The sequence below is a fragment of the Larus michahellis genome, chromosome 23, assembly GCF_964199755.1.
Source record: "Larus michahellis chromosome 23, bLarMic1.1, whole genome shotgun sequence".
NCBI lineage: Eukaryota > Metazoa > Chordata > Aves > Charadriiformes > Laridae > Larus > Larus michahellis.
In genome coordinates this window covers 4,634,062-4,651,317 of record NC_133918.1, presented here as the reverse complement: position 1 = coordinate 4,651,317, position 17,256 = coordinate 4,634,062, and the positions used below count along the sequence as shown (strand labels likewise).

Sequence of the window (17,256 nt, the reverse complement as noted above, 5' to 3'; positions counted from 1 at the left end):
CCTCGCCTCCTATAGGGCGCCGCCCCCGTCACTCAGCGCGGCGCAGAGGAGCGTGAGGTTCGGTTGAGGGAGGAAATGCCCGCTCGGGAAGGCCCGGCGGGTAAGGTAGGGTGCAGGGCGGGAGGACCCGGATGTAGCGTCGGCCGCGAGGCATGCTGGGAAATGTAGTCCATTCCCCATTCCCCTTGGCCCTCGTTAATGAAGGCGCTGTTAATTATGCGGCAGGAACGAGGCAGCTCATTAGCAGCGCTGGGAGAAGAGTGGCCAGGGGAAGGCAATTCCTTCCCTACACCCCATCCTCAGCGCAGAGAACCAGGAACCCGATGCCAGAGCGCCCAACGGGGACGGAGGAGAGGAGTGGGGAAGAGTGACAGAATGGTTCGGGTTGGAAGCGACCTTAAAGCCCCACCCAGTGCCACCCCCTGCCCTGGGCAGGGACACCTCCCACCAGACCAGGTTGCTCCAAGCCCCGTCCAACCTGGCCTTGAACCCCTCCAGGGATGGGGCAGCCACAGCTTCTCTGGGCAACCTGGGCCAGGGGCTCACCGCCCTCACAGCCAAGAATTTCTTCCTCAGATCTCATCTCAATCTCCCCTCTTCCAGTTTAAAACCCTTCCCCCTTGTCCCGTGGCTCCCCTCCCTGCTCCAGAGTCCCTCCCCAGCTTTCCTGGAGCCCCCTTAGGGACTGGAAGGGGCTCCAAAGTCTTCCTGGAGCCTTGTCGTCTCCAGTCTGAACCCCCCCAACTCTCTCAGCCTGTCCCCACAGCAGAGGGGCTCCAGCCCTCCCAGCATCTCCGTGCCCCTCCCAAGTTATTCTGCATTTCTCCCAGTTCTTCCTCTTATTAGCAGTTTGCCCCATTTTTGCACCATCAGCATAAACAGCGACTTTCTGCGAACTTCCAATGATTCCTGGGAGCACTGAACAGCATCAGGCCAAGCCAAGTAGGGTGCTAACTAGACTAAACTAAACCAAAGCTAACCAAACTAAACTAAAAACCAAAGTTCCCACCCCCCCAGCCCTAATCCCACACTCCTGCCATTCTCCCGAAGGCTCCCCACCCCAACAAGCCGCCTTCCCCCCCACCCCTCACCCAGTTCAGTTCTGCATTACCGATCAGCGCAGGAGGTTCAAGGCGAGTCGCCGGGCTTTAATTACAGCTCAAGTTTACCCCCAGGACCACACAAAGCAGCAATAATTTCACAATTTGAGAAGTAACCATTAAACACAGCCCTCGAAGGCCACCAGCGCAATTGCTTACACGCTCCTGACACGAGAGGGACAGTCGGTCGCTGCTGCTCCAAGCGGCTGCGACCGACTGTCCCTCTCGTGTCGGGAGCATGTGAGCCAGTGTCCCTCGGCACAAACTGGGTGATTCCAAAGCCACGGCGGCTCTAGGGCTCGATTCGAGCTCGCCCCACGCCACGTCGAGCCATCGGGCAGAGCCCTCAGTGGGTCAGAGATTTCCTGCCCTTCAGCATACGCCGGAGGATGACCTCGATGCCGCCCGGCGTGCTGATGCGCTTGATCCAGCCATGGGTCCGCTTGCGTTTGCGGTTGTTGGGTTGGTATTCGTTCCCTCGCGCTTTTGTGCGGATCTGCTGGTGGTTCCAGGGAGACGCCGGGCTGGGATGGATGCCAGCGGGCTCGAAGGAGGGATGGCTTCCCAAGGAATGGTGGTTTCCCAAGGAGGGATGGCTTCTGAGGGAGAGACGGCTTCCGAGGGGCAGCGCCAGGGAGCTCGAGAGGACGGAGGCTGTTCGCAGCTGGGAAGAGCAGGCTGCAGCTTGCTGCAGGAGACGAAATCTTTGGAAAAAGGGGGGAAAAAAAAAAAACAAAGAGAAATGAGGAGAGAGAGCCTGGCGCTGCCGCTGACAGGAGAATAACGGGCTTTTTTGCAGCCATGAGGGACGGGGCTCACCCAGCCCCCGGCCCGCTCGCCCCCGCTGTCTTCTCCCCTCAGCCCTCCCCGGGGGCGCGGTGGCCGCCGTTACCTGCCGCCAAGGGCGGGCGGCCAGAGGCGGCCCAGCGCCGCCATCGCCCTCAGCCCGTCCTGGCAACACCGTCCTGCCAACAACACCGCCTCCTATTGGCTGCCTCCGGCCGGCGGGGAGACGCGCGTGCGCAGTGGGCGGGAGGGAGGCACGCACGTACGGCGCGGCCGCAAGGGATGATGGGGGTTATAGTCCCGCCGGGGGCGCTGTTACCATGGCAACGGCCGCGGGGTGCGGCCTGCGCCCCCCGGGTTCGCCAAGGGCCGAGGCCTCCCGCGGGGCGGGGAGCTGGTCCCGGTCACAGACAGCGAACAGAGCAACGGACGCTGTTAAAGGGTGATTTATTCCTCTCCAGGATGGTTCTGCTTGTGTCGGCTCCGGTGTTTGGGCCCCTGCGGGGTGGGCTGGGCCCGGGGCCCTGTCACCTCAGGGGGCCCATGGCCCCACCACCATCCCAGCCGCCTCACCCCCAAGGGGCGTGCTCTGGCTGCCCCCAAAATTGTCACGACAAGCAGTGTGGAGCAGAAGCATCCATTTTTCGAAGCCCCCGTGGGCACCGCCGGAGGGGTACATTGGGGCTGGGACCAGCACCGGACTCCGCTCACCTTCCTCCTCTAACCTATATAAAAATATATAGAGAGAGCAGCAGCATGTGGGATGTGCCAAGGCACCTACAGAAAGGTTCAGCCACTGCCCATTCCTGTGTAGGTGAATGTGGTTATCTGTGTTTTACAGAGCAGGGAAATGAGGTGCAGGAGGAGGAGGAAGAAGAGGAGGAGGAGGAGGAGGAGCCAGAGGGCCAGCTTGGAGGTCAGCGGGTGAGTCACCACTAACCCGCAGGATCTCGGTCACCCTTGCTCTGCGCTCTGCTCTGCTCATCGAGAAGATCCTCCAGATTGCTTTGCTGGAGGCAAGCCCGGCCGCATCGCCCAAGAGCAGGCACCAGCTCCGGAGTTTTTCTCCACTGGTTTGGTGTGTTCCTGCCAGAAATTGGCCCGCCGGGGTGAGGGGTTGCGACTGCAGCCCTGCCAAACCCACTGGTGTGACATTAAACCCAAGAGACGTTCCTCATTTTATGTTTGTCCTCCTGTCCTGGCCCCTGGGCTTTCGGTGCACCGTCCCCCGTGCTGAGCTCCGACACGCTCATGGCACCGACACGCTGGTGACCTCTGGGAAGCTGTGAATACCGGAATGGTGAGAAAATGGTAAAAGGTGAAAAAGGAACTCAGTAACTCATCCCACTGGAAGGGGCAAAAACCCAGGGTGAGCCCTCCTGCCCCCCCAGCTCCTGGCAGGCTCTCCATGGGCGGGCGGCCAGGCTGCGCTGGGTCTTGCTTTGACTGGCAAGTCTCCTTGTCTGTCACGCCGAGAGCCCTCCTCTTTAGGAGGGATTTAAGGGGCTTTCTATGGCTATAGACTGCAAGGACAAATAGCACCCCCAAACCCCCGAGCTCAGTTATGAAGCTGCTCATGGGGAGAAGATGGAAGGAGAGATTTCGGTCTAAAGCGGATGAGCTGAGCTGAAGGCATTGCTCCATCCTTCCCACCAGCCAGGCAAAAAAAATGTAATCGGAGGAGCTGGAAAGCTGAGCAGCCTGCCAGCGCTGGCACCCTGCATCCTGCACAGGCTCCCACCGCCTCGGGCATCTCTTCCTCTCTCCCCCTTTTGCCTCCTGCAAGATTTAAGCCTTTCATTTGCAGCCTCGACTCCTGACAATCCTTGTCAATAAATGAGGTGAGCATCCTCTTCTGTCTCTCTCTCTCTCTTTGTGCAGAGGGCTTGGAGCACAAGCTGTGATGTAGGGCATGCGCTGGAGGGGAGGAAGGTGCTCTGCACGGGGAGCAAAATGGCCAAAAGATGTGTTTTTTCGAAGCTGACGGTGGGAAGGGATTTGAGAGGCGCTAGATGGGATTGCGGGGAGAGAAGGGGAGACGGCAGCCTCGCAGAGACACGGCATTGCTTGCACTTAAATAGCCCTGTTGTATTGAGCTTGATTTGAGCGCGGGGTTATAAAAAGCTACCCAGCAATAAAACTTAAAGGACGGCTTCTGTTGTGATGCAATTGCAGTAAACGATTGCTGGCTCTGCCCGAAGAGCTGCTGTTGCTATGTGCGTGTCAAATCTGCTTGGATTTTCGGTTGGAGATCGAGGGGGCACCTGCACGCATCGCTGCCCGGCGGAGGGGGCAGGGTTTTCTTCTTCTCCTGCTTCCTTGCAATGGTTTCTTCCAGCTTGCTGCTGGAGGACGTTGGCTGCTGGAGGAATCCAACCGGCTTTTTCTGCTGCTATGCGGTGGGCAAATCCCCCTGGAAATCCAGGAGGTTTGGGAAGCGCAGGGGGTTAAGGGGGGTTTCGGTGGCAGAGGTCAGGCGCAGGCTGTGCATTGTATGATCTTTTGTTTCTCAAGGTCTTCTTCCTTCCTAAAGAGAGCCGTGTGGCAGGCAGCCAGCCGCGGCTCCAGCCTGCCGTATGTCTTACAGATGCTCTGCTTTCCCTGCCGTGTCGTTTCTTGACTGCACGCGATTTGCCTGCGTCCTGCGGGCCCCCGGTGAAGTCGTGCTGCCCGCGGACGGGGACCCTGTGCTGAGGATTCAGGGCTGCTTCCTTGGTTTTCTCTCTGTACGACCGCTAAAGCCTTCCTGACTACTTACTCCTGGCTGTCCTGATAAAGCCGCTATAATTGTATCAGGATGGGGAAGCCAGGCGTAACAGAATAAATCCAGGTGCTTGCCACCAGCTGAAGTGGCTTTTTCCCCTTCCCCCAGAGGGAATTTTACTTTGCAGGACCCAGCCTAAGCAGCGTAAACATTTCCTTGTGTGTATCTGAGATAGGTGCTTAAACAGCCGTTCTTTTTATGCATTTCTCGATGCTGCAGTTTCTCCACTTTGCAGAGAGTGAACGGCTGGGGGAGGCTGGGAAGAGCATAATAATATTTGCCCATTCCTCAGGAGTGTTGTGTGTCATCATTAATACTCGCGAGCCCCGGAGGGAAGGGATTAGAGCTGAACAAATTATTATGGCAGGTCGGCTTCTGGCTGCAGCACATCTCACGCTCCTCTCTGGCACCTCTCCTCTGAGGATTTGCAAGGAATTAGCAGATATCAAGTCCCTGCTACTCCCCGCGAGGGTCCAGAGCTGAGTGCAGGGAGGGGAGCGGAGGTGCTGGGCTGCGATGGGACTTCCTGGGTTATGGGGAGGTTCGTGGCCATTGGCTCCGGTGCTGCATCCTGCTCGCGGTAAACGATGCTCTTGGCTCGCTTATCAGGGCCAAGTGTTTCCCAGGACTTCTCTGGGCAGGGATGGGCTTACAGCTGCCCTGGGGGCCGTCGGGGAGAAACGCGCAGTCCTTTCTCCTGCCCACAATTCAAGGACTCCCCAGCAGGGACAGGAGGAGGATATTTTTGCCATTCCTAGCCCCCTGGATGTTTGGGACGTCAGCTGTACCCAGCAACCCAGTGGGGGCGGGACCCCCGCGGGAGGCAGGACCGGGGAGGCTGTTTGGGCCAGGGGAGACCCTCTTCTCTGCAGGGATGGCAAGGGAAGAGCCAGCCTGGCTAGCCCATCCTGGCACAGCCACAAGCATGCCCACACCGTGCTGTCACGTCCCTGGGGCAGATGCGGTGTGACCGCTGCCCCCATATACTACCCCATGGGCTGTATGTTGGCCCCACGGGCTCCGTATCAGACCCACGGGCTCCGTGTCAACCCCATGGGCTCTGTGTCAGCCCCATGGGCTGTATATCAGCCCCACAAGCTCTATGTCAGCCCCACAGACTGTATGTCAGTCCCACAGGCTCCGTGTCAGCCCCATGGGCTTTGTGTTAAGCCCACGGGCTTTGTGTTAACCCCACGGGCTATATATCAGCCCCATAAGCTCTATGCCAGCCCCACAGGCTGTATATCAGCCATATGGGCTCAGTGTCAGCCCCACAGACTGTATGTCAGCCCCACGGGCTCTGTATCAGCCCCATGGGCTGTATGTCAGCCCCACGGGCTCTGTGTCAGCCCCACGTGGCTGCCTGTCACGTTACCCCGTCGGGCTTTCCGCTCTCCACCCTGACACAACACATCTCGTCCCATTTTTCTCCAGCTGTGACATGGTGCCGTCAAGTTGTATAAAATCTGAGGCGCTGCAGCCCAAAGTAGGTCAGTAAGTTGTTTTTTTTTCCCCAGCCGGGTTCTTCATCGCAGCGGCAAGGGAGGGTGAAGCCTCCTGGGGTTAACCTCCAGCGTCCCTCCAGCATCCCTTCTCTGCTGGGAGCGGTTTCCTGGAGGAAAATGTGATGTTGGGGGGGACCAGGATGTAGGTATCAGCTCGGGGCGATGCCATCCGCCTTCCCAAGCCTGTGCCGTACCCTCGGCCTCGCCGGGACACAGTGACCGACGGCAGGTTCACGCCGCGCCTGACTCATTGTTGTGCCTGGCCTTATGTAAGCCGTGCCGAAATCTCGCTCTCTGCCGGGGGCGGTGATGAAAGGTAGCCGGGATGGAGGATGGGGGGGGAGGATGGGGAAAGCAGCCCATCGCCATGGTTACCAGCATCTTTGCAAAGTTCTTCGCATCCATCTGGTTTCATTTTCAGCCCTTTTCATCTCGCGAAGGGAACATCCCTTGATGTTTGTGGCTGCACCAGCCGCGGCAGACAGCACAGTGGGTTAGAGGAGGCGCGGGGGAGGTGGGAGACGGGTGCGCTTTGCCTCCCAGCCCCTCAGACGAAGCCTGACATCCAGTCGAGTCGTTTAACCTCCTCTCCCCTCCATTTCCCACCTGGCACAGCTCTCTGATGGGATTCGGCTGGTGTTTTCTCGGTCTGATATCCAGCAGGGATTGCCACGTCCTGGACCACGAGCTCCAGCCTGGGTGTATCCAAGTGGTGGCATCTCAGCTGAATAATCCCAGTGGGATTCAGGAGTACCCAGAGCCGGTGATGCCGGAGGGTGGCTCCGAGGCCGGAGCCTGGGCTCCTGGATCTGCCTGCAGAGCTCCTGACTGCCAGAGCCTTCCAGCAAATCAATTCTGGAAATGAACAGGATGGACTAATTGAGTTAATCCTGAGAAGTTCATCAATGTCGAGGCGGTTTGGCCAGAAGTCCTGTTTATAATCCATGCAGACATCATTAGTACCTTGTGAAATGGAGGCGCAGCGCAAAGCCGGGCCTTATGGAAACCAGAGGCAGAACCACGTCCAGGTCCCAAAGGCTGAACCCAGGGGATCCGGACCCAGCGCAGATGCAGGATGTGACCTGCCAGCCACGGGCAGAGCTTGCGGAGAGCTCGCAGTTGTGCTGGTGGGGACCACGAGGCTCAGGTTCTGCCTGGTTTCCCCTCTCCCCACGGGTTTTCTGCCCGCCCCATTTCTCTGTTCAGCATTAGCATCCCAGAGCTGCTCGGGGATCGAGAGCAGCCCGAGCCCGGCACCCAGCCGGTGCTCAAAAGCACGGTAAGAGCAATGGCGTGTCCATCCCGGTGCAAAGGCAGCTGGGCATCTTCCAGCCAGGGCTCCAGCCAGTCTGGTGCCCAGCTCCTCGGGCTCAGCACCGATCTGTTGGCTCAGCAGAGCAGGGCGGCCCCTTGCCAGCGAGGTCTGGATTTGGCTCCTCTTTCCCCGGGCTCTGAGATCTCCTGCTCTTGCTCATCAGCTTGGAAGGGTCCATCCCCGGAGCAGTGAAGGGTGCCCGGCGGGTGACACGGCTGTTTAGCAGGATGTTTGGCCAGCCTGCGGGGTGCAGGAGGATGCTGGAAAGCTCTCGGTGCAGCCGGATCCTGCATGGATGTGCTCGGGTCCAGAAGAGAGATCGCCGATGCAAACCCAGGCACCAAGCCGCAGAGAGCTGGGACTGCCATGCCCCACGCTGGGGGGAGCTCCCGAGGACCTCCCCAGCCAGCGGCGAGGAGAAGGAGCACCCTGGAGCGGCTTTGCTGCATCTCCAGTCCCTACAGTTCAGCACCCAGAGCTTTACGCGGCGTTTGCGTGGGAGTCAGGCCACCGTCCCCGCAGAGCCGGGCGAGAACCGAGCGCTGGCTGCTGTCCCGAGAGCTGGCAGCTCTCCCCGGATAAACCGCTCCGTCTTTGCCAAGGGAACCGCTACCCAGATCGCCTGCCTGGAGCAACCAGGCTGCTTTTTCCTGGGGAAACCCACAAAGCCATGTGTTGGGCTGGGACTGGAGCGCCGGGGCTCCTCGCTGGCCGGCAGCTCTCCGGTCCCCGGGAGGACGCAGGGGCCAGGCTGGGTGTGTGGGGGTCGGTGGATCTCCGAGGAGGAGGCAGTGGTGGCTTCCCCAAACATGGTGAATGGTAAAAGCCACTGAGGAGGCAGCAGCCCGTGTTCCCAGCCTGCCTCCATCCCTTATTTTGTTTAACTAATTCCCTCTCTTGCGGTTTGCCAGCAAAGCGTCCGTAATCCTGCTGAGTGCGCTTGGAGGGGTTGTTCAGGGAGCTAAGTGCACTGCTCCCGACAACAGCACTGGGATTTAGACTTCAATTCCCCTCTGGGAATGAGCTTTTCTTTCTCTCCTCCGCAGGGGTGGTGGTCGGTACCCACAGGCACCACTCGGGGGGTGGCCGGTGCCCCCTCCTGCAGGGCCAGCCCCTCCGCGCAGTGCCCGCTCCGGCTCTCTTTGCCCATCGGCATCAATAATTCACCATGTTTAGCTTCATCAATAATAAACGCGCATGAGGCTGCCAGCCAGGGGAGGCAGCGACCTCCCCAGCCCCCTCCGCAGCCACCCTCGGCTCTGCCAGGATGGCATCGAGCTCTGGTCCCTGCACCGATGTCCCCAGTGCCACCGGCCTTTCCTACCTCGCGTCTGCCCTTGCTCAGGTCTGGCTTCACTCTCGGCCAGGGTCGGGGGTCCCCACGCCCGCAGCCTTCTCTCAAAGCCACCCGAGTGCATCTAGAAGAGCAAATGTCAAGGAATGAGCCTCGGGGACAATAAGGACAGGGCCACGGCCCCCCAGCCCATGTGGTGCCAGGTGGGGATGTGGGGAGGGGGTATCGCACCCCCCAAGCTTGCACTTTCCCCCTCCTCCCCTGTTTTCTTGACGTATTATTTTCAGCCTCCGTTTGCGGAGTGACTTTGATTAAAACCGTCAGCTCCAGCCCTTGTGATTTCCACCTCTCGCTATTTGTATTGGTGGTTTAGACTAGAGATAAGTATATATATTTAATGGTATAAATAATGCATTTTCGTAGCTGAATCTTCCCTCAGCCCCATATTTGGTGCCAGAAATAACATTTTCATTTCAAACAGGCTTTCCTTTGCGTGTACCTTCCTTTGGCCAGAGCAGGTCCCTCCTCGGAGGCGGCTGCGTGCCAGGGACTGGGTGGATTTCCAGCCGCTCCAGTTCACCTCTGCTGGGCCAGCACGCGTCGCTCCGGCTCGGTGGCAGGGACCTGGCCCAGACAAAGCTGGACGGGGAGTGCTGGATCCATCTTTGATCAGAAATAAAAGCCCGTTTGCACGTGGCCGAGGAGGGCTGTGCGTTTGGGGAGCACCGCGTTCACCCCTCGATGCATCCCCCGAGGCACGTTCTCCCCTGCCTTGTCGGGGCTGGAAGCAAAGCTTGGGGGGGGGGCGGACAGGGCTGTCCCCGCTCCCCTGTGCCACAGCCAGGACCCCCAGCAGGTCCCCGCTGGGTGCTGGAGCTCGTGACTGACCCCCCCTTCTCCTGCCGCCCCCCCCTCTTGCCTTCATTGCAGGGAGCATAATGCTGAACAGCATCACCGATGGGCTCCTGTGCTGCCTGATGGGCAAGACGACGAACGCCGTGGGGCCACTGGACAGTGTTGAGTCCAGCAACGGCTACAGCTTCATGGAGGTGAAGCCGGGGAGGATCCTGCGGGTCAGGCACAGCGCTCCCAACCGCCCGGCCCCGGAGGAGCCCGAGGAGCCCCAGCCGGGGGGCCTGGAGCGGGGCACGGTGCACTGCAAGCGCAAGATCACCGTCTACCGCAACGGGCAGCTGGTGATCGAGAACCTGGGGGATGCCGTCCGCTCCGAGATCCTGCACTGCCAGAATGGCTTGGGGGAACCCAACAGCACCGTGGAGCTGGAGCTCTCCGACGTGGCCGGCCAAACTCCTGCCCAGGCTCCTGCTGGCACGCCAGGATGCGGCACGCCAGGATGCGGCACACGGGAGGCAGCCACTGCGCCCGGCAAGCGTCGGAAGCGTAAACCCAAGAAAGTCATCAACATTGACTGCAAGAAGCAGATCACGAGCTGCAAAGGGACGCACAGCGACGTGGTCCTCTTCTTCATCCATGGCGTGGGCGGCTCGCTGGACATCTGGAAGGAGCAGCTGGACTTCTTTACCAAGCTGGGCTACGAAGTGGTGGCTCCCGACCTGGCTGGCCACGGCTGCAGCTCAGCTCCCCAAATTGCTGCCGCGTACACATTCTACGCACTGGCGGAGGACATGAGGGCCGTCTTCAAGCGCTACGCGAAGAAGAGGAATATCCTGATAGGACACTCATACGGGTAAGGGACGGGGAGATCCCAGGAGGGAAGGGATGGATTCATCCCCCCAGTCCTCTCCTTGGCAGCAAACGCCCAGCAATTCCTGCACTTTGGGGGCGGAGAGGCAGAAGGGGGTGCGGGGTTTCCCCTTCTGGGTTTATCTCTCAGCTCTGATCTCCTACGTCCTCTTGGTGTGTGTCCCTGCCTCCAGCTAATCCTGGAGCCCGTCCTCCAGCAGGGAAGCTGGCAGAGCAAAGCCTATAAATAGAGTAAGCCCAAGAAAGTCAATTAGATGGAGACTAAGCAGTGCAGAGAGCAGCCCTGGGAGGAGAAGGAGCCAGAGATGGGTCCGAGCTGGGCAGGATTAGATCAGAAGGACAAGGCTGGTCCAGGCTGGCAGGCACCGAGCGGGTCCCAGCACCCTGCTTTGGTCTGGGCAGGGGTGAAACTCCGAGCTCAGCCCCTCCACTCAGGCTCTGGGGGTCTGTGGCTTTGACTGGGGTTACCCTGCCCTGTTATGGGTCAAACGAGGGACTGGAGCCTGGGCTCCGGCCATGGATCCTTGGGATCTGCCTTGGGGTGCAGCATCCACCGGTGCCGTGGGATCAGCGCGTGGTCCCCATGCCCACCATCTCTCTCTCTCCCCACAGGGTGTCCTTCTGCACCTTCCTCGCCCACGAGTACCCAGACCTGGTCCATAAGGTGATCATGATCAACGGAGGGGGCCCGACAGCGCTGGAGCCCAGCCTCTGCTCCATCTTCAACATGCCCACCTGCGTGCTGCACTGCCTCTCCCCGTGCCTGGCCTGGAGCTTCCTCAAGTGAGTGGCCGTCCCGATACCGCGGCACTGAGGAGGGTTGTCCCTGGCCACCCTGGCTTCCAGCCACCGACGGCGACCCCCAGCATGGGCAGGGACACCCCATCCTCCCGTCCCCCTGATGCTGAGGCACTACGGGGGGGGCTAACCCTCTGCCCGCACCGGCTCCCTCCCGCAGGGCTGGCTTCGCTCGCCAGGGTGCCAAAGAAAAGCAGCTGCTGAAGGAAGGCAACGCCTTCAACGTCTCCTCCTTCGTGCTGCGCGCCATGATGAGCGGGCAGTACTGGCCGGAGGGCGATGAGGTTTACCACGCGGAGCTGGCCGTGCCCGTGCTCCTGGTCCATGGCATGCACGACAAGTTTGTCCCGGTGGAGGAGGACCAACGAATGGCCGAGGTAGGGGACGGAGCGGGGCTGGGAGGGTGGGCGAGGGCTGGGGTCTGCCTGCTGGCACGTGGCCATGGGGGCAGTGGGCTCGTCCCCGCGCTGACACCTGCTGCTGCCACCCTCTCCCTCCAGATCCTGCTGATCGCCTTCCTGAAGGTGATCGATGAGGGCAGCCACATGGTGATGATGGAGTGTCCCGAGACGGTGAACACGCTGCTCCACGAGTTTGTCCTGTGGGAGCCCGAGACGCCAGCTGGGGACGGGCAAGGGGAGAAGAAATAAGGCGGCGGGACGTGGTGACCAGGCTGCTCCGATGGGAGAGACGTTTCGGAGAGGAGAGGGGTTTGCGAGAGCGGAGGGGTGCGGCGGAGGCTGCCCTCGCCGATTTTCTTTCCCGGCCACCTCGGAGGCTGGTGGCGGAGCACGGAGGCTCCCCTGGGCAGGGGTGCGTGGGGCCAGCAGTGGGAACACGGCAGACCTGGTCCCCATCCCCTCGGGGACAGCATGGCAGCCGCTGGAGCGTCTTCATCCTGTTTCTTTGTAGTATTATTTTCCTCACGCAGCAACTCCCCATCCCCGGGGACAGAGAGGAGGCGGCCGCAGGGAGACTGGTTGCACCTGCAGCAAAATGGGAAGAAATTGGAGTGGTTCCTCTAGGGAGAGCGCGTCGGCTCCGGCACCTTCCCGGCCAGGGTTGGAGGAGCTGAGCTGGGATCGTTTTAAGGGGAAGCCAAAGGCTCCTTTGCCTCAGCAGCGGGATTTGCCTCTCCGAGCCCTGGAGCGCTTCGCTGGAGCTGTTTGTGGGGCCGGGAGCATGGGACCACCGTTATCGCCCGCAGCCGAGCACGTGGCGTCCAGCAGCTCCTGCCTGGCGCTGGCGAGAGTCTGCCGGCACAGCTCGTCTCTGCCCGCACAGCTCGTCTCTGCCTGGCTGGGAGCTGAGGACGAGGAGGTGGTGACCCGCTCCCACGGGCACGGCCAGAAGGACCATCAGCCCCCCCGCTGTGGTGGCACTGGCATGGCTGCGGTGGGCAGGACAACGCCAAACCTGAGCTCTCCTGCGGTCCCCGGTGCCGCCATCCGTGCAGTCACGTCCCCGACCGCCATCGCTTTAGGTACCGCAGCACTGGCTTCTGCACAGCCCTCTGCTTCCCTCCCGCTGCCGCGTCCTCGAGATGCTCGGAGCCATCGCCACCACACAGCGACTCCTGCAGCGTCCGATCCGCTCGCCCTTCCCAGCTTCCAGCTCCTCCACGACTCCGGGACCCACTACCTGCTCCTGGACCACATCTCCGCCGGGATCACCCCCATCCCTGGTGCACCAGGGGATCAGCAATACACCGTCACCTTGCCGCTGTGTCTGTCCTTGCTGACAGCTCCCGTACGGATCCCTGAGGTCTCGGAGCAACACAGGAGCGACGAAGAAAACTGCGACCGTCTGATCTTGATGAACAACAGCTCATTACCCGCCGACACCGTTCTGTACGTAACCCACTGGTCCCATCATCTCCTCCCCTCCGCGCTTCGCATCCCGCTGCCAGGAGCCGGGCAGGACCGAGAAGGTACATGACGAGTGTCGAGCAGGGACCCGGGTGCCATCACGGGGTCCGGGGGCTCCCGGCTCCAGCGGGAGCCTGAGCGAGCCGGGAGGACGCTGTACTTGGCATGGCCACTCTCCAGCCCCGTAGCCGCACGCTGGGGATGGCCCCGGCCCCCCCCGGCTCCCCCAAAGCTTTGCTTCCCTCTTATTTCCCCCCCCATTTTAAACCAAAGAAACAACCAGTCTCACGGAAACCTCACCCTTGGCCCGCGTCCCACCCAGCACCCCGTCGCCCCCAGTGGGGCTGGCACCGCGCCGAGGCACCCCGGGGCGGCTCGAGGGGCTCCCGGCTTAGGCAGGGCTGCTCCCACCAGAGCTGGCACCCCCCTGCAACGCGCCGTCCCCGCGGCCGAGCCCGTCTTTCTCCCCAAAATGAGCGATGTAGAAGAGGGAAGGGTCCTTCAGAGCTGGCCCCTGGCATGATGGGGACCCCATGTGTGTCCCCAACTCTGTCCCAGCACCGGGGCAGAGCTGCCCCTCTGCCGGCGCCTGCCCCTGCCTGTCTCATAATGAGAATTTTAATGTCCCTGGGTTCAAATTGTTCCCACGAGCCTTCCCCCCACCCGACATCTCTCTCACCCCGTCCTGGCCAGGGGAGACGCCGCAGCACGGCCGGGCTCTGCAATAAGGGCACCCAGAAACGCCACCGTACCCCAAAACACGGCTCTGACCCCCCCTCTCCCCCCGCTCGCCGCCACCTCCCAGGTGACTGTCGGTGCCCGGCCGCGGGCCACGGCTCTTCGACCTCTGTTTGCCACGGAGTCTGTGTCGCTTGTACCCACATCGCTTGTGCTAAGGCCAAGGCAAACCGCACACCGGAACCCCGCCGCTGAGCCCCGCGCCGCATTAGTGCCATTTCATACAGTAAAACCACGTTATATTCTCAGCCGCGTCCGACTCCATGATGGGGAGAGACGTGTGGGGCTCCTAGGAGGGACGCCCTAGGTCGGATGCGTTGGGGGGGGGGAGGTCCTAGGAGCACAGCGGAGCGGGGAAGCCAAGCCAGAAATCGCGCACGGCCTGGGTTTCTTAGCAAAAGGTGACCCGCAGCGATTTATTTATCGTAGAAAAAATAGAAAAATTCTCGCCCAGTGTTCACGACATTAAAAAAACCCCGCACCCAGAGCACAGGCGCCTCCTCGGGCAGGGCAGGGGGTGCCCCCCCGGGGTGCTCAGCGCCTGCCCTGGATGTCGGGCGGCCGGAGGTGCCGCTCGCCCTCGGCCAGGAAGATGCGCATGGCCCGGTGCAGCATGTGGACGCCCAGGCGCCGGCGCCGTGCCGCCGGCCAGCTCGCTGCCACGCCGTAGCAGTTCCCCTTCCTCTGGTTGGTGATGGTCTGCAGCCCTGCGGGGACGGGGTCAGCACCCAAAACCCCAGCCCCCTGCTCCCCATCAGCACCCACAGCCCTGCGGGGATGGGGTCAGCACTCAAAGCCCCCCAGGGACGGGCTCAGCACCCCCAGCCCCAGCCCCCAGCCCCCCACCAGCACCCACAGCCCCCCAGGGATGTGATCAGCACCCAAAATCCCAGCCCCCTGCTCCCCATCAGCACCCACAGCCCTGCGGGGATGGATGGGGTCAGCACCCAAAGGCCTCCAGGGACGGAGTCAGCACCCAAAACCCCAACTCCCTGCTCCCCATCAGCACCCACGGCCCCCCAAAGATGGGGTCTGCACCCACAGCCTCAGCCCCCAGCTCCCGACCAGCACCCACAGCCCCCCAGGGACGGGGTCTGCACCCAAAACCCCAGCCCCCTGCTTCCCACCAGCACTCCCAGGCCCCCAGGGATGGGGTCAGCACCCAAAATCCCAGCCCCCTGCTCCCCATCAGCACCCCCAGCCCCCCAAGGACGGGGTCAGCACCCAAAACCCCAGCCCTCTGCTCCCCGTCAGCACCCACAGCCCTGTGGGGACGGGGTCAGCACCCCCAGCCCCTGCCCCCTGCACCCCACCAGCACCCCCAGCCCCCCAGGGCCGGGGTCAGCACCCACAACCCCAGTCCCCCAGCAGCACCCACAGCCCTGCGGGGACAGGGTCACCACCCCCAGCCCCTGCCCCCTGCACCCCACCAGCCCCCCCAGCTCCCCAGGGATGGAGGCAGCCCCACACCCCCCACCAGCACCCGTTCCCAGGCAGTTTTTCCCACAGGAGATGGGGGTTTGGGGGATTATGCCCAGACCCTGCGCTGGCAACCAGGGACCCCAAAGTCCCCGTGTGCCGCAGGATGGGCTGCATCCCCCTGACTCCTGCATGGAGCGGGAGAGAGGGATGCAGGGAGTCGCAGTGGTGGCAGAACCGATGCCGGGAGCCGCGGCAGGGGCAGGGGGCCACGGCAGCACTGTGTCCCCCCCCGCCCCGAGCCCTGCTCACCCAGAGCCTCCAGCATGCAGCCCTCCCGCGTGTACGCCTCCGCCGGGACGGCGCTCTGGAAGCAGTGCACGGAGATGACACCCTGCCCGCTCGCCCAGATCTCCAGGATGCGTCGCACCTTGGGGCAGCCCTGCGGGACCGCGGGCACCGTCACCACAGTCCCCAGCCCCCCATGCCCATTACCACGGTCCCCAGCCCCCTGGAGCAGCCCCCCATGCCCACCACCATGGCCCTCAGGCCCCCATCCCCACAGTCCCCAGCCCCCTGGAGTAGCCCCCCATGCCCACCACCATGGCCCTCAGGCCCCCATCCCCACGGTCCCCAACCCCCTGGAGCAGCCCCCCATGCCCACCACCATGGCCGCCAGATCCCCATTCCCATCACCACCATCCCCAGCCCCCCACTGCAGCCCCCCATGCCCATCACCAGGTCCCCCAGACCCCCGTGCCCATCACCATGGCCCCAAGCCCCCTGGATCAGCCCCCCATGCCCATCACCATGGTCTCCAGCCCCCCATGCCCACCACCACAGCCCCCACCTCCCACTGCAGCCCCCCATGCCCATCACCATGGCCCCTGGCCCCCAGGTGCATCACCACAGTCCCCAGCCCCCCGGGTGTAGCCCCCCATGCCCATCACCACGGTCCCCAGCCTCCCGGTGCAGCCCCCCATGCCCATCACCATGGCCCCTGGCCCCCATCCCCATGGTCCCCAGCCCCCCAGTGCAGCCTCCCATGCCTGTCACCATGGTCCCCAGCCCCCCGGTGCAGCCCCCCACGCCCACCACCATGGCCCCCAGCCCCCCCAGCCCACCCCACCTTCTGTGTGCCGGCGCGCTGCTGGCTCAGAGCCTCGGCGAGGTGGCAGTATGGCCGGGCACGCGTCCCCTTGCCCACGTAGAAGATGGCTTCGACGAAGGTCCTGAAGCACTCGGCCGGGCTCAGGCGGTGGGAGCGCAGCGGCAGGTTCTGGGTGGTCCTGGGGGCGCAAACCCCCCCAGCTTTGGGGCTTGACGCCTCCTGGGGGGTCCCCGCTCGGACCCCTGCGGCACAGGGGACATATGGGGCAGCGGCGCAGCCTTACCTGGGGTCGAGGAGGAGGTAGTTGAAGCTGGACTTGAGCAGCCCCTCTCGCCAGTGCCGGCTGCGGTCGGGGCGGTCGAACTGCCGGGCCAGCGCCAGCTCGTCCTGGGCGCAGTCGGGGACGTGGCCGGTCCTCAGCGCCGCCACCAGCTCGGGGCTGTGACCTGGGGTGGCCGTGCCGGCATTGGGGAGCAGCGTCAGCCCCGCGCTGGCACTGCAGGGACCGGCCACTGGGCCGGGGGTCCCCGAGACTCACCTGCTGGCCTCCCCCGGGGTCCCCCCAGCAGCTCCTCCAGCCGCCGCAGGTAGAGCCGCCTGGTGAGCTCCGTGACGGGCCCTGGGTTGTCCCCCAGCAACCGCAGCTGCCGCCGCAGACCTTCGTCTGAGAGGGGCCGCGGTGGCACCCCGCACGCTCGCCGGTCCTGGACCACAGCATCCTCCAGGCTGGTGGTGGCCGCAGTGCCGGGGCTGTGCCGCCCGGTGGGTGCCTGTCCCCACTCCTCATCCTCGAGGTGCTCCCCGGAGCAGCGGGTGTTGCCGGCAGGCGAGAG

At 62.8% G+C, this 17,256-nt stretch overlaps 3 protein-coding genes across 4 annotated transcripts; 2 read left to right on the top strand and 1 right to left on the bottom strand.

The window, feature by feature from the left end:
* Nucleotides 1-1,127: 1,127 nt before the first annotated feature.
* Nucleotides 1,128-2,142, bottom strand: MRPL34 (mitochondrial ribosomal protein L34). Its single transcript, XM_074566022.1, has 2 exons — nucleotides 1,993-2,142; nucleotides 1,128-1,804 (listed from the first exon to the last, which is right to left on the bottom strand). The coding sequence occupies exons 1-2, from the start codon at nucleotides 2,034-2,036 to the stop codon at nucleotides 1,447-1,449; spliced, it is 402 nt and encodes a 133-aa protein (XP_074422123.1). The 5' UTR covers nucleotides 2,037-2,142; the 3' UTR covers nucleotides 1,128-1,446.
* A 1,235-nt stretch (nucleotides 2,143-3,377) lies between these two features.
* Nucleotides 3,378-14,141, top strand: ABHD8 (abhydrolase domain containing 8). 2 transcript variants are annotated; one of them, XM_074565951.1, is made up of 5 exons: nucleotides 3,378-3,727; nucleotides 9,695-10,472; nucleotides 11,102-11,272; nucleotides 11,448-11,664; nucleotides 11,788-14,141. In XM_074565951.1, the coding sequence occupies exons 2-5, from the start codon at nucleotides 9,703-9,705 to the stop codon at nucleotides 11,935-11,937; spliced, it is 1,308 nt and encodes a 435-aa protein (XP_074422052.1). In that variant the 5' UTR covers nucleotides 3,378-3,727; nucleotides 9,695-9,702; the 3' UTR covers nucleotides 11,938-14,141. The 2 variants fall into 2 exon arrangements, with proteins under 2 accessions (XP_074422052.1, XP_074422051.1); XM_074565950.1 differs by lacking the exon at nucleotides 3,378-3,727 and adding an exon at nucleotides 8,060-8,282.
* Nucleotides 12,284-14,141, top strand: LOC141734339 (uncharacterized). Its single transcript, XM_074565952.1, has 2 exons — nucleotides 12,284-13,217; nucleotides 13,961-14,141. The coding sequence occupies exons 1-2, from the start codon at nucleotides 12,284-12,286 to the stop codon at nucleotides 14,086-14,088; spliced, it is 1,062 nt and encodes a 353-aa protein (XP_074422053.1). The 3' UTR covers nucleotides 14,089-14,141.
* Nucleotides 14,142-17,256: the final 3,115 nt, after the last annotated feature.

Bases quoted from the DNA above. Each gene is read 5' to 3' on its own strand.
- MRPL34 (XM_074566022.1), bottom strand. From the start codon at position 2,036: ATGGCGGCGCTGGGCCGCCTCTGGCCGCCCGCCCTTGGCGGCAG. The intron at 1,805-1,992 runs GTAACGGCGGCC...CTTTTTCCAAAG, and splicing joins CCGCCCGCCCTTGGCGGCAG to ATTTCGTCTCCTGCAGCAAG.
- ABHD8 (XM_074565950.1), top strand. From the start codon at position 8,141: ATGTGTTGGGCTGGGACTGGAGCGCCGGGGCTCCTCGCTGGCCGGCAG. The intron at 10,473-11,101 runs GTAAGGGACGGG...CTCTCCCCACAG, and splicing joins CTGATAGGACACTCATACGG to GGTGTCCTTCTGCACCTTCC. The intron at 11,273-11,447 runs GTGAGTGGCCGT...TCCCTCCCGCAG, and splicing joins CTGGCCTGGAGCTTCCTCAA to GGCTGGCTTCGCTCGCCAGG.
- LOC141734339 (XM_074565952.1), top strand. From the start codon at position 12,284: ATGGGAAGAAATTGGAGTGGTTCCTCTAGGGAGAGCGCGTCGGCTCCG. The intron at 13,218-13,960 runs GTACATGACGAG...GCCACCTCCCAG, and splicing joins AGCCGGGCAGGACCGAGAAG to GTGACTGTCGGTGCCCGGCC.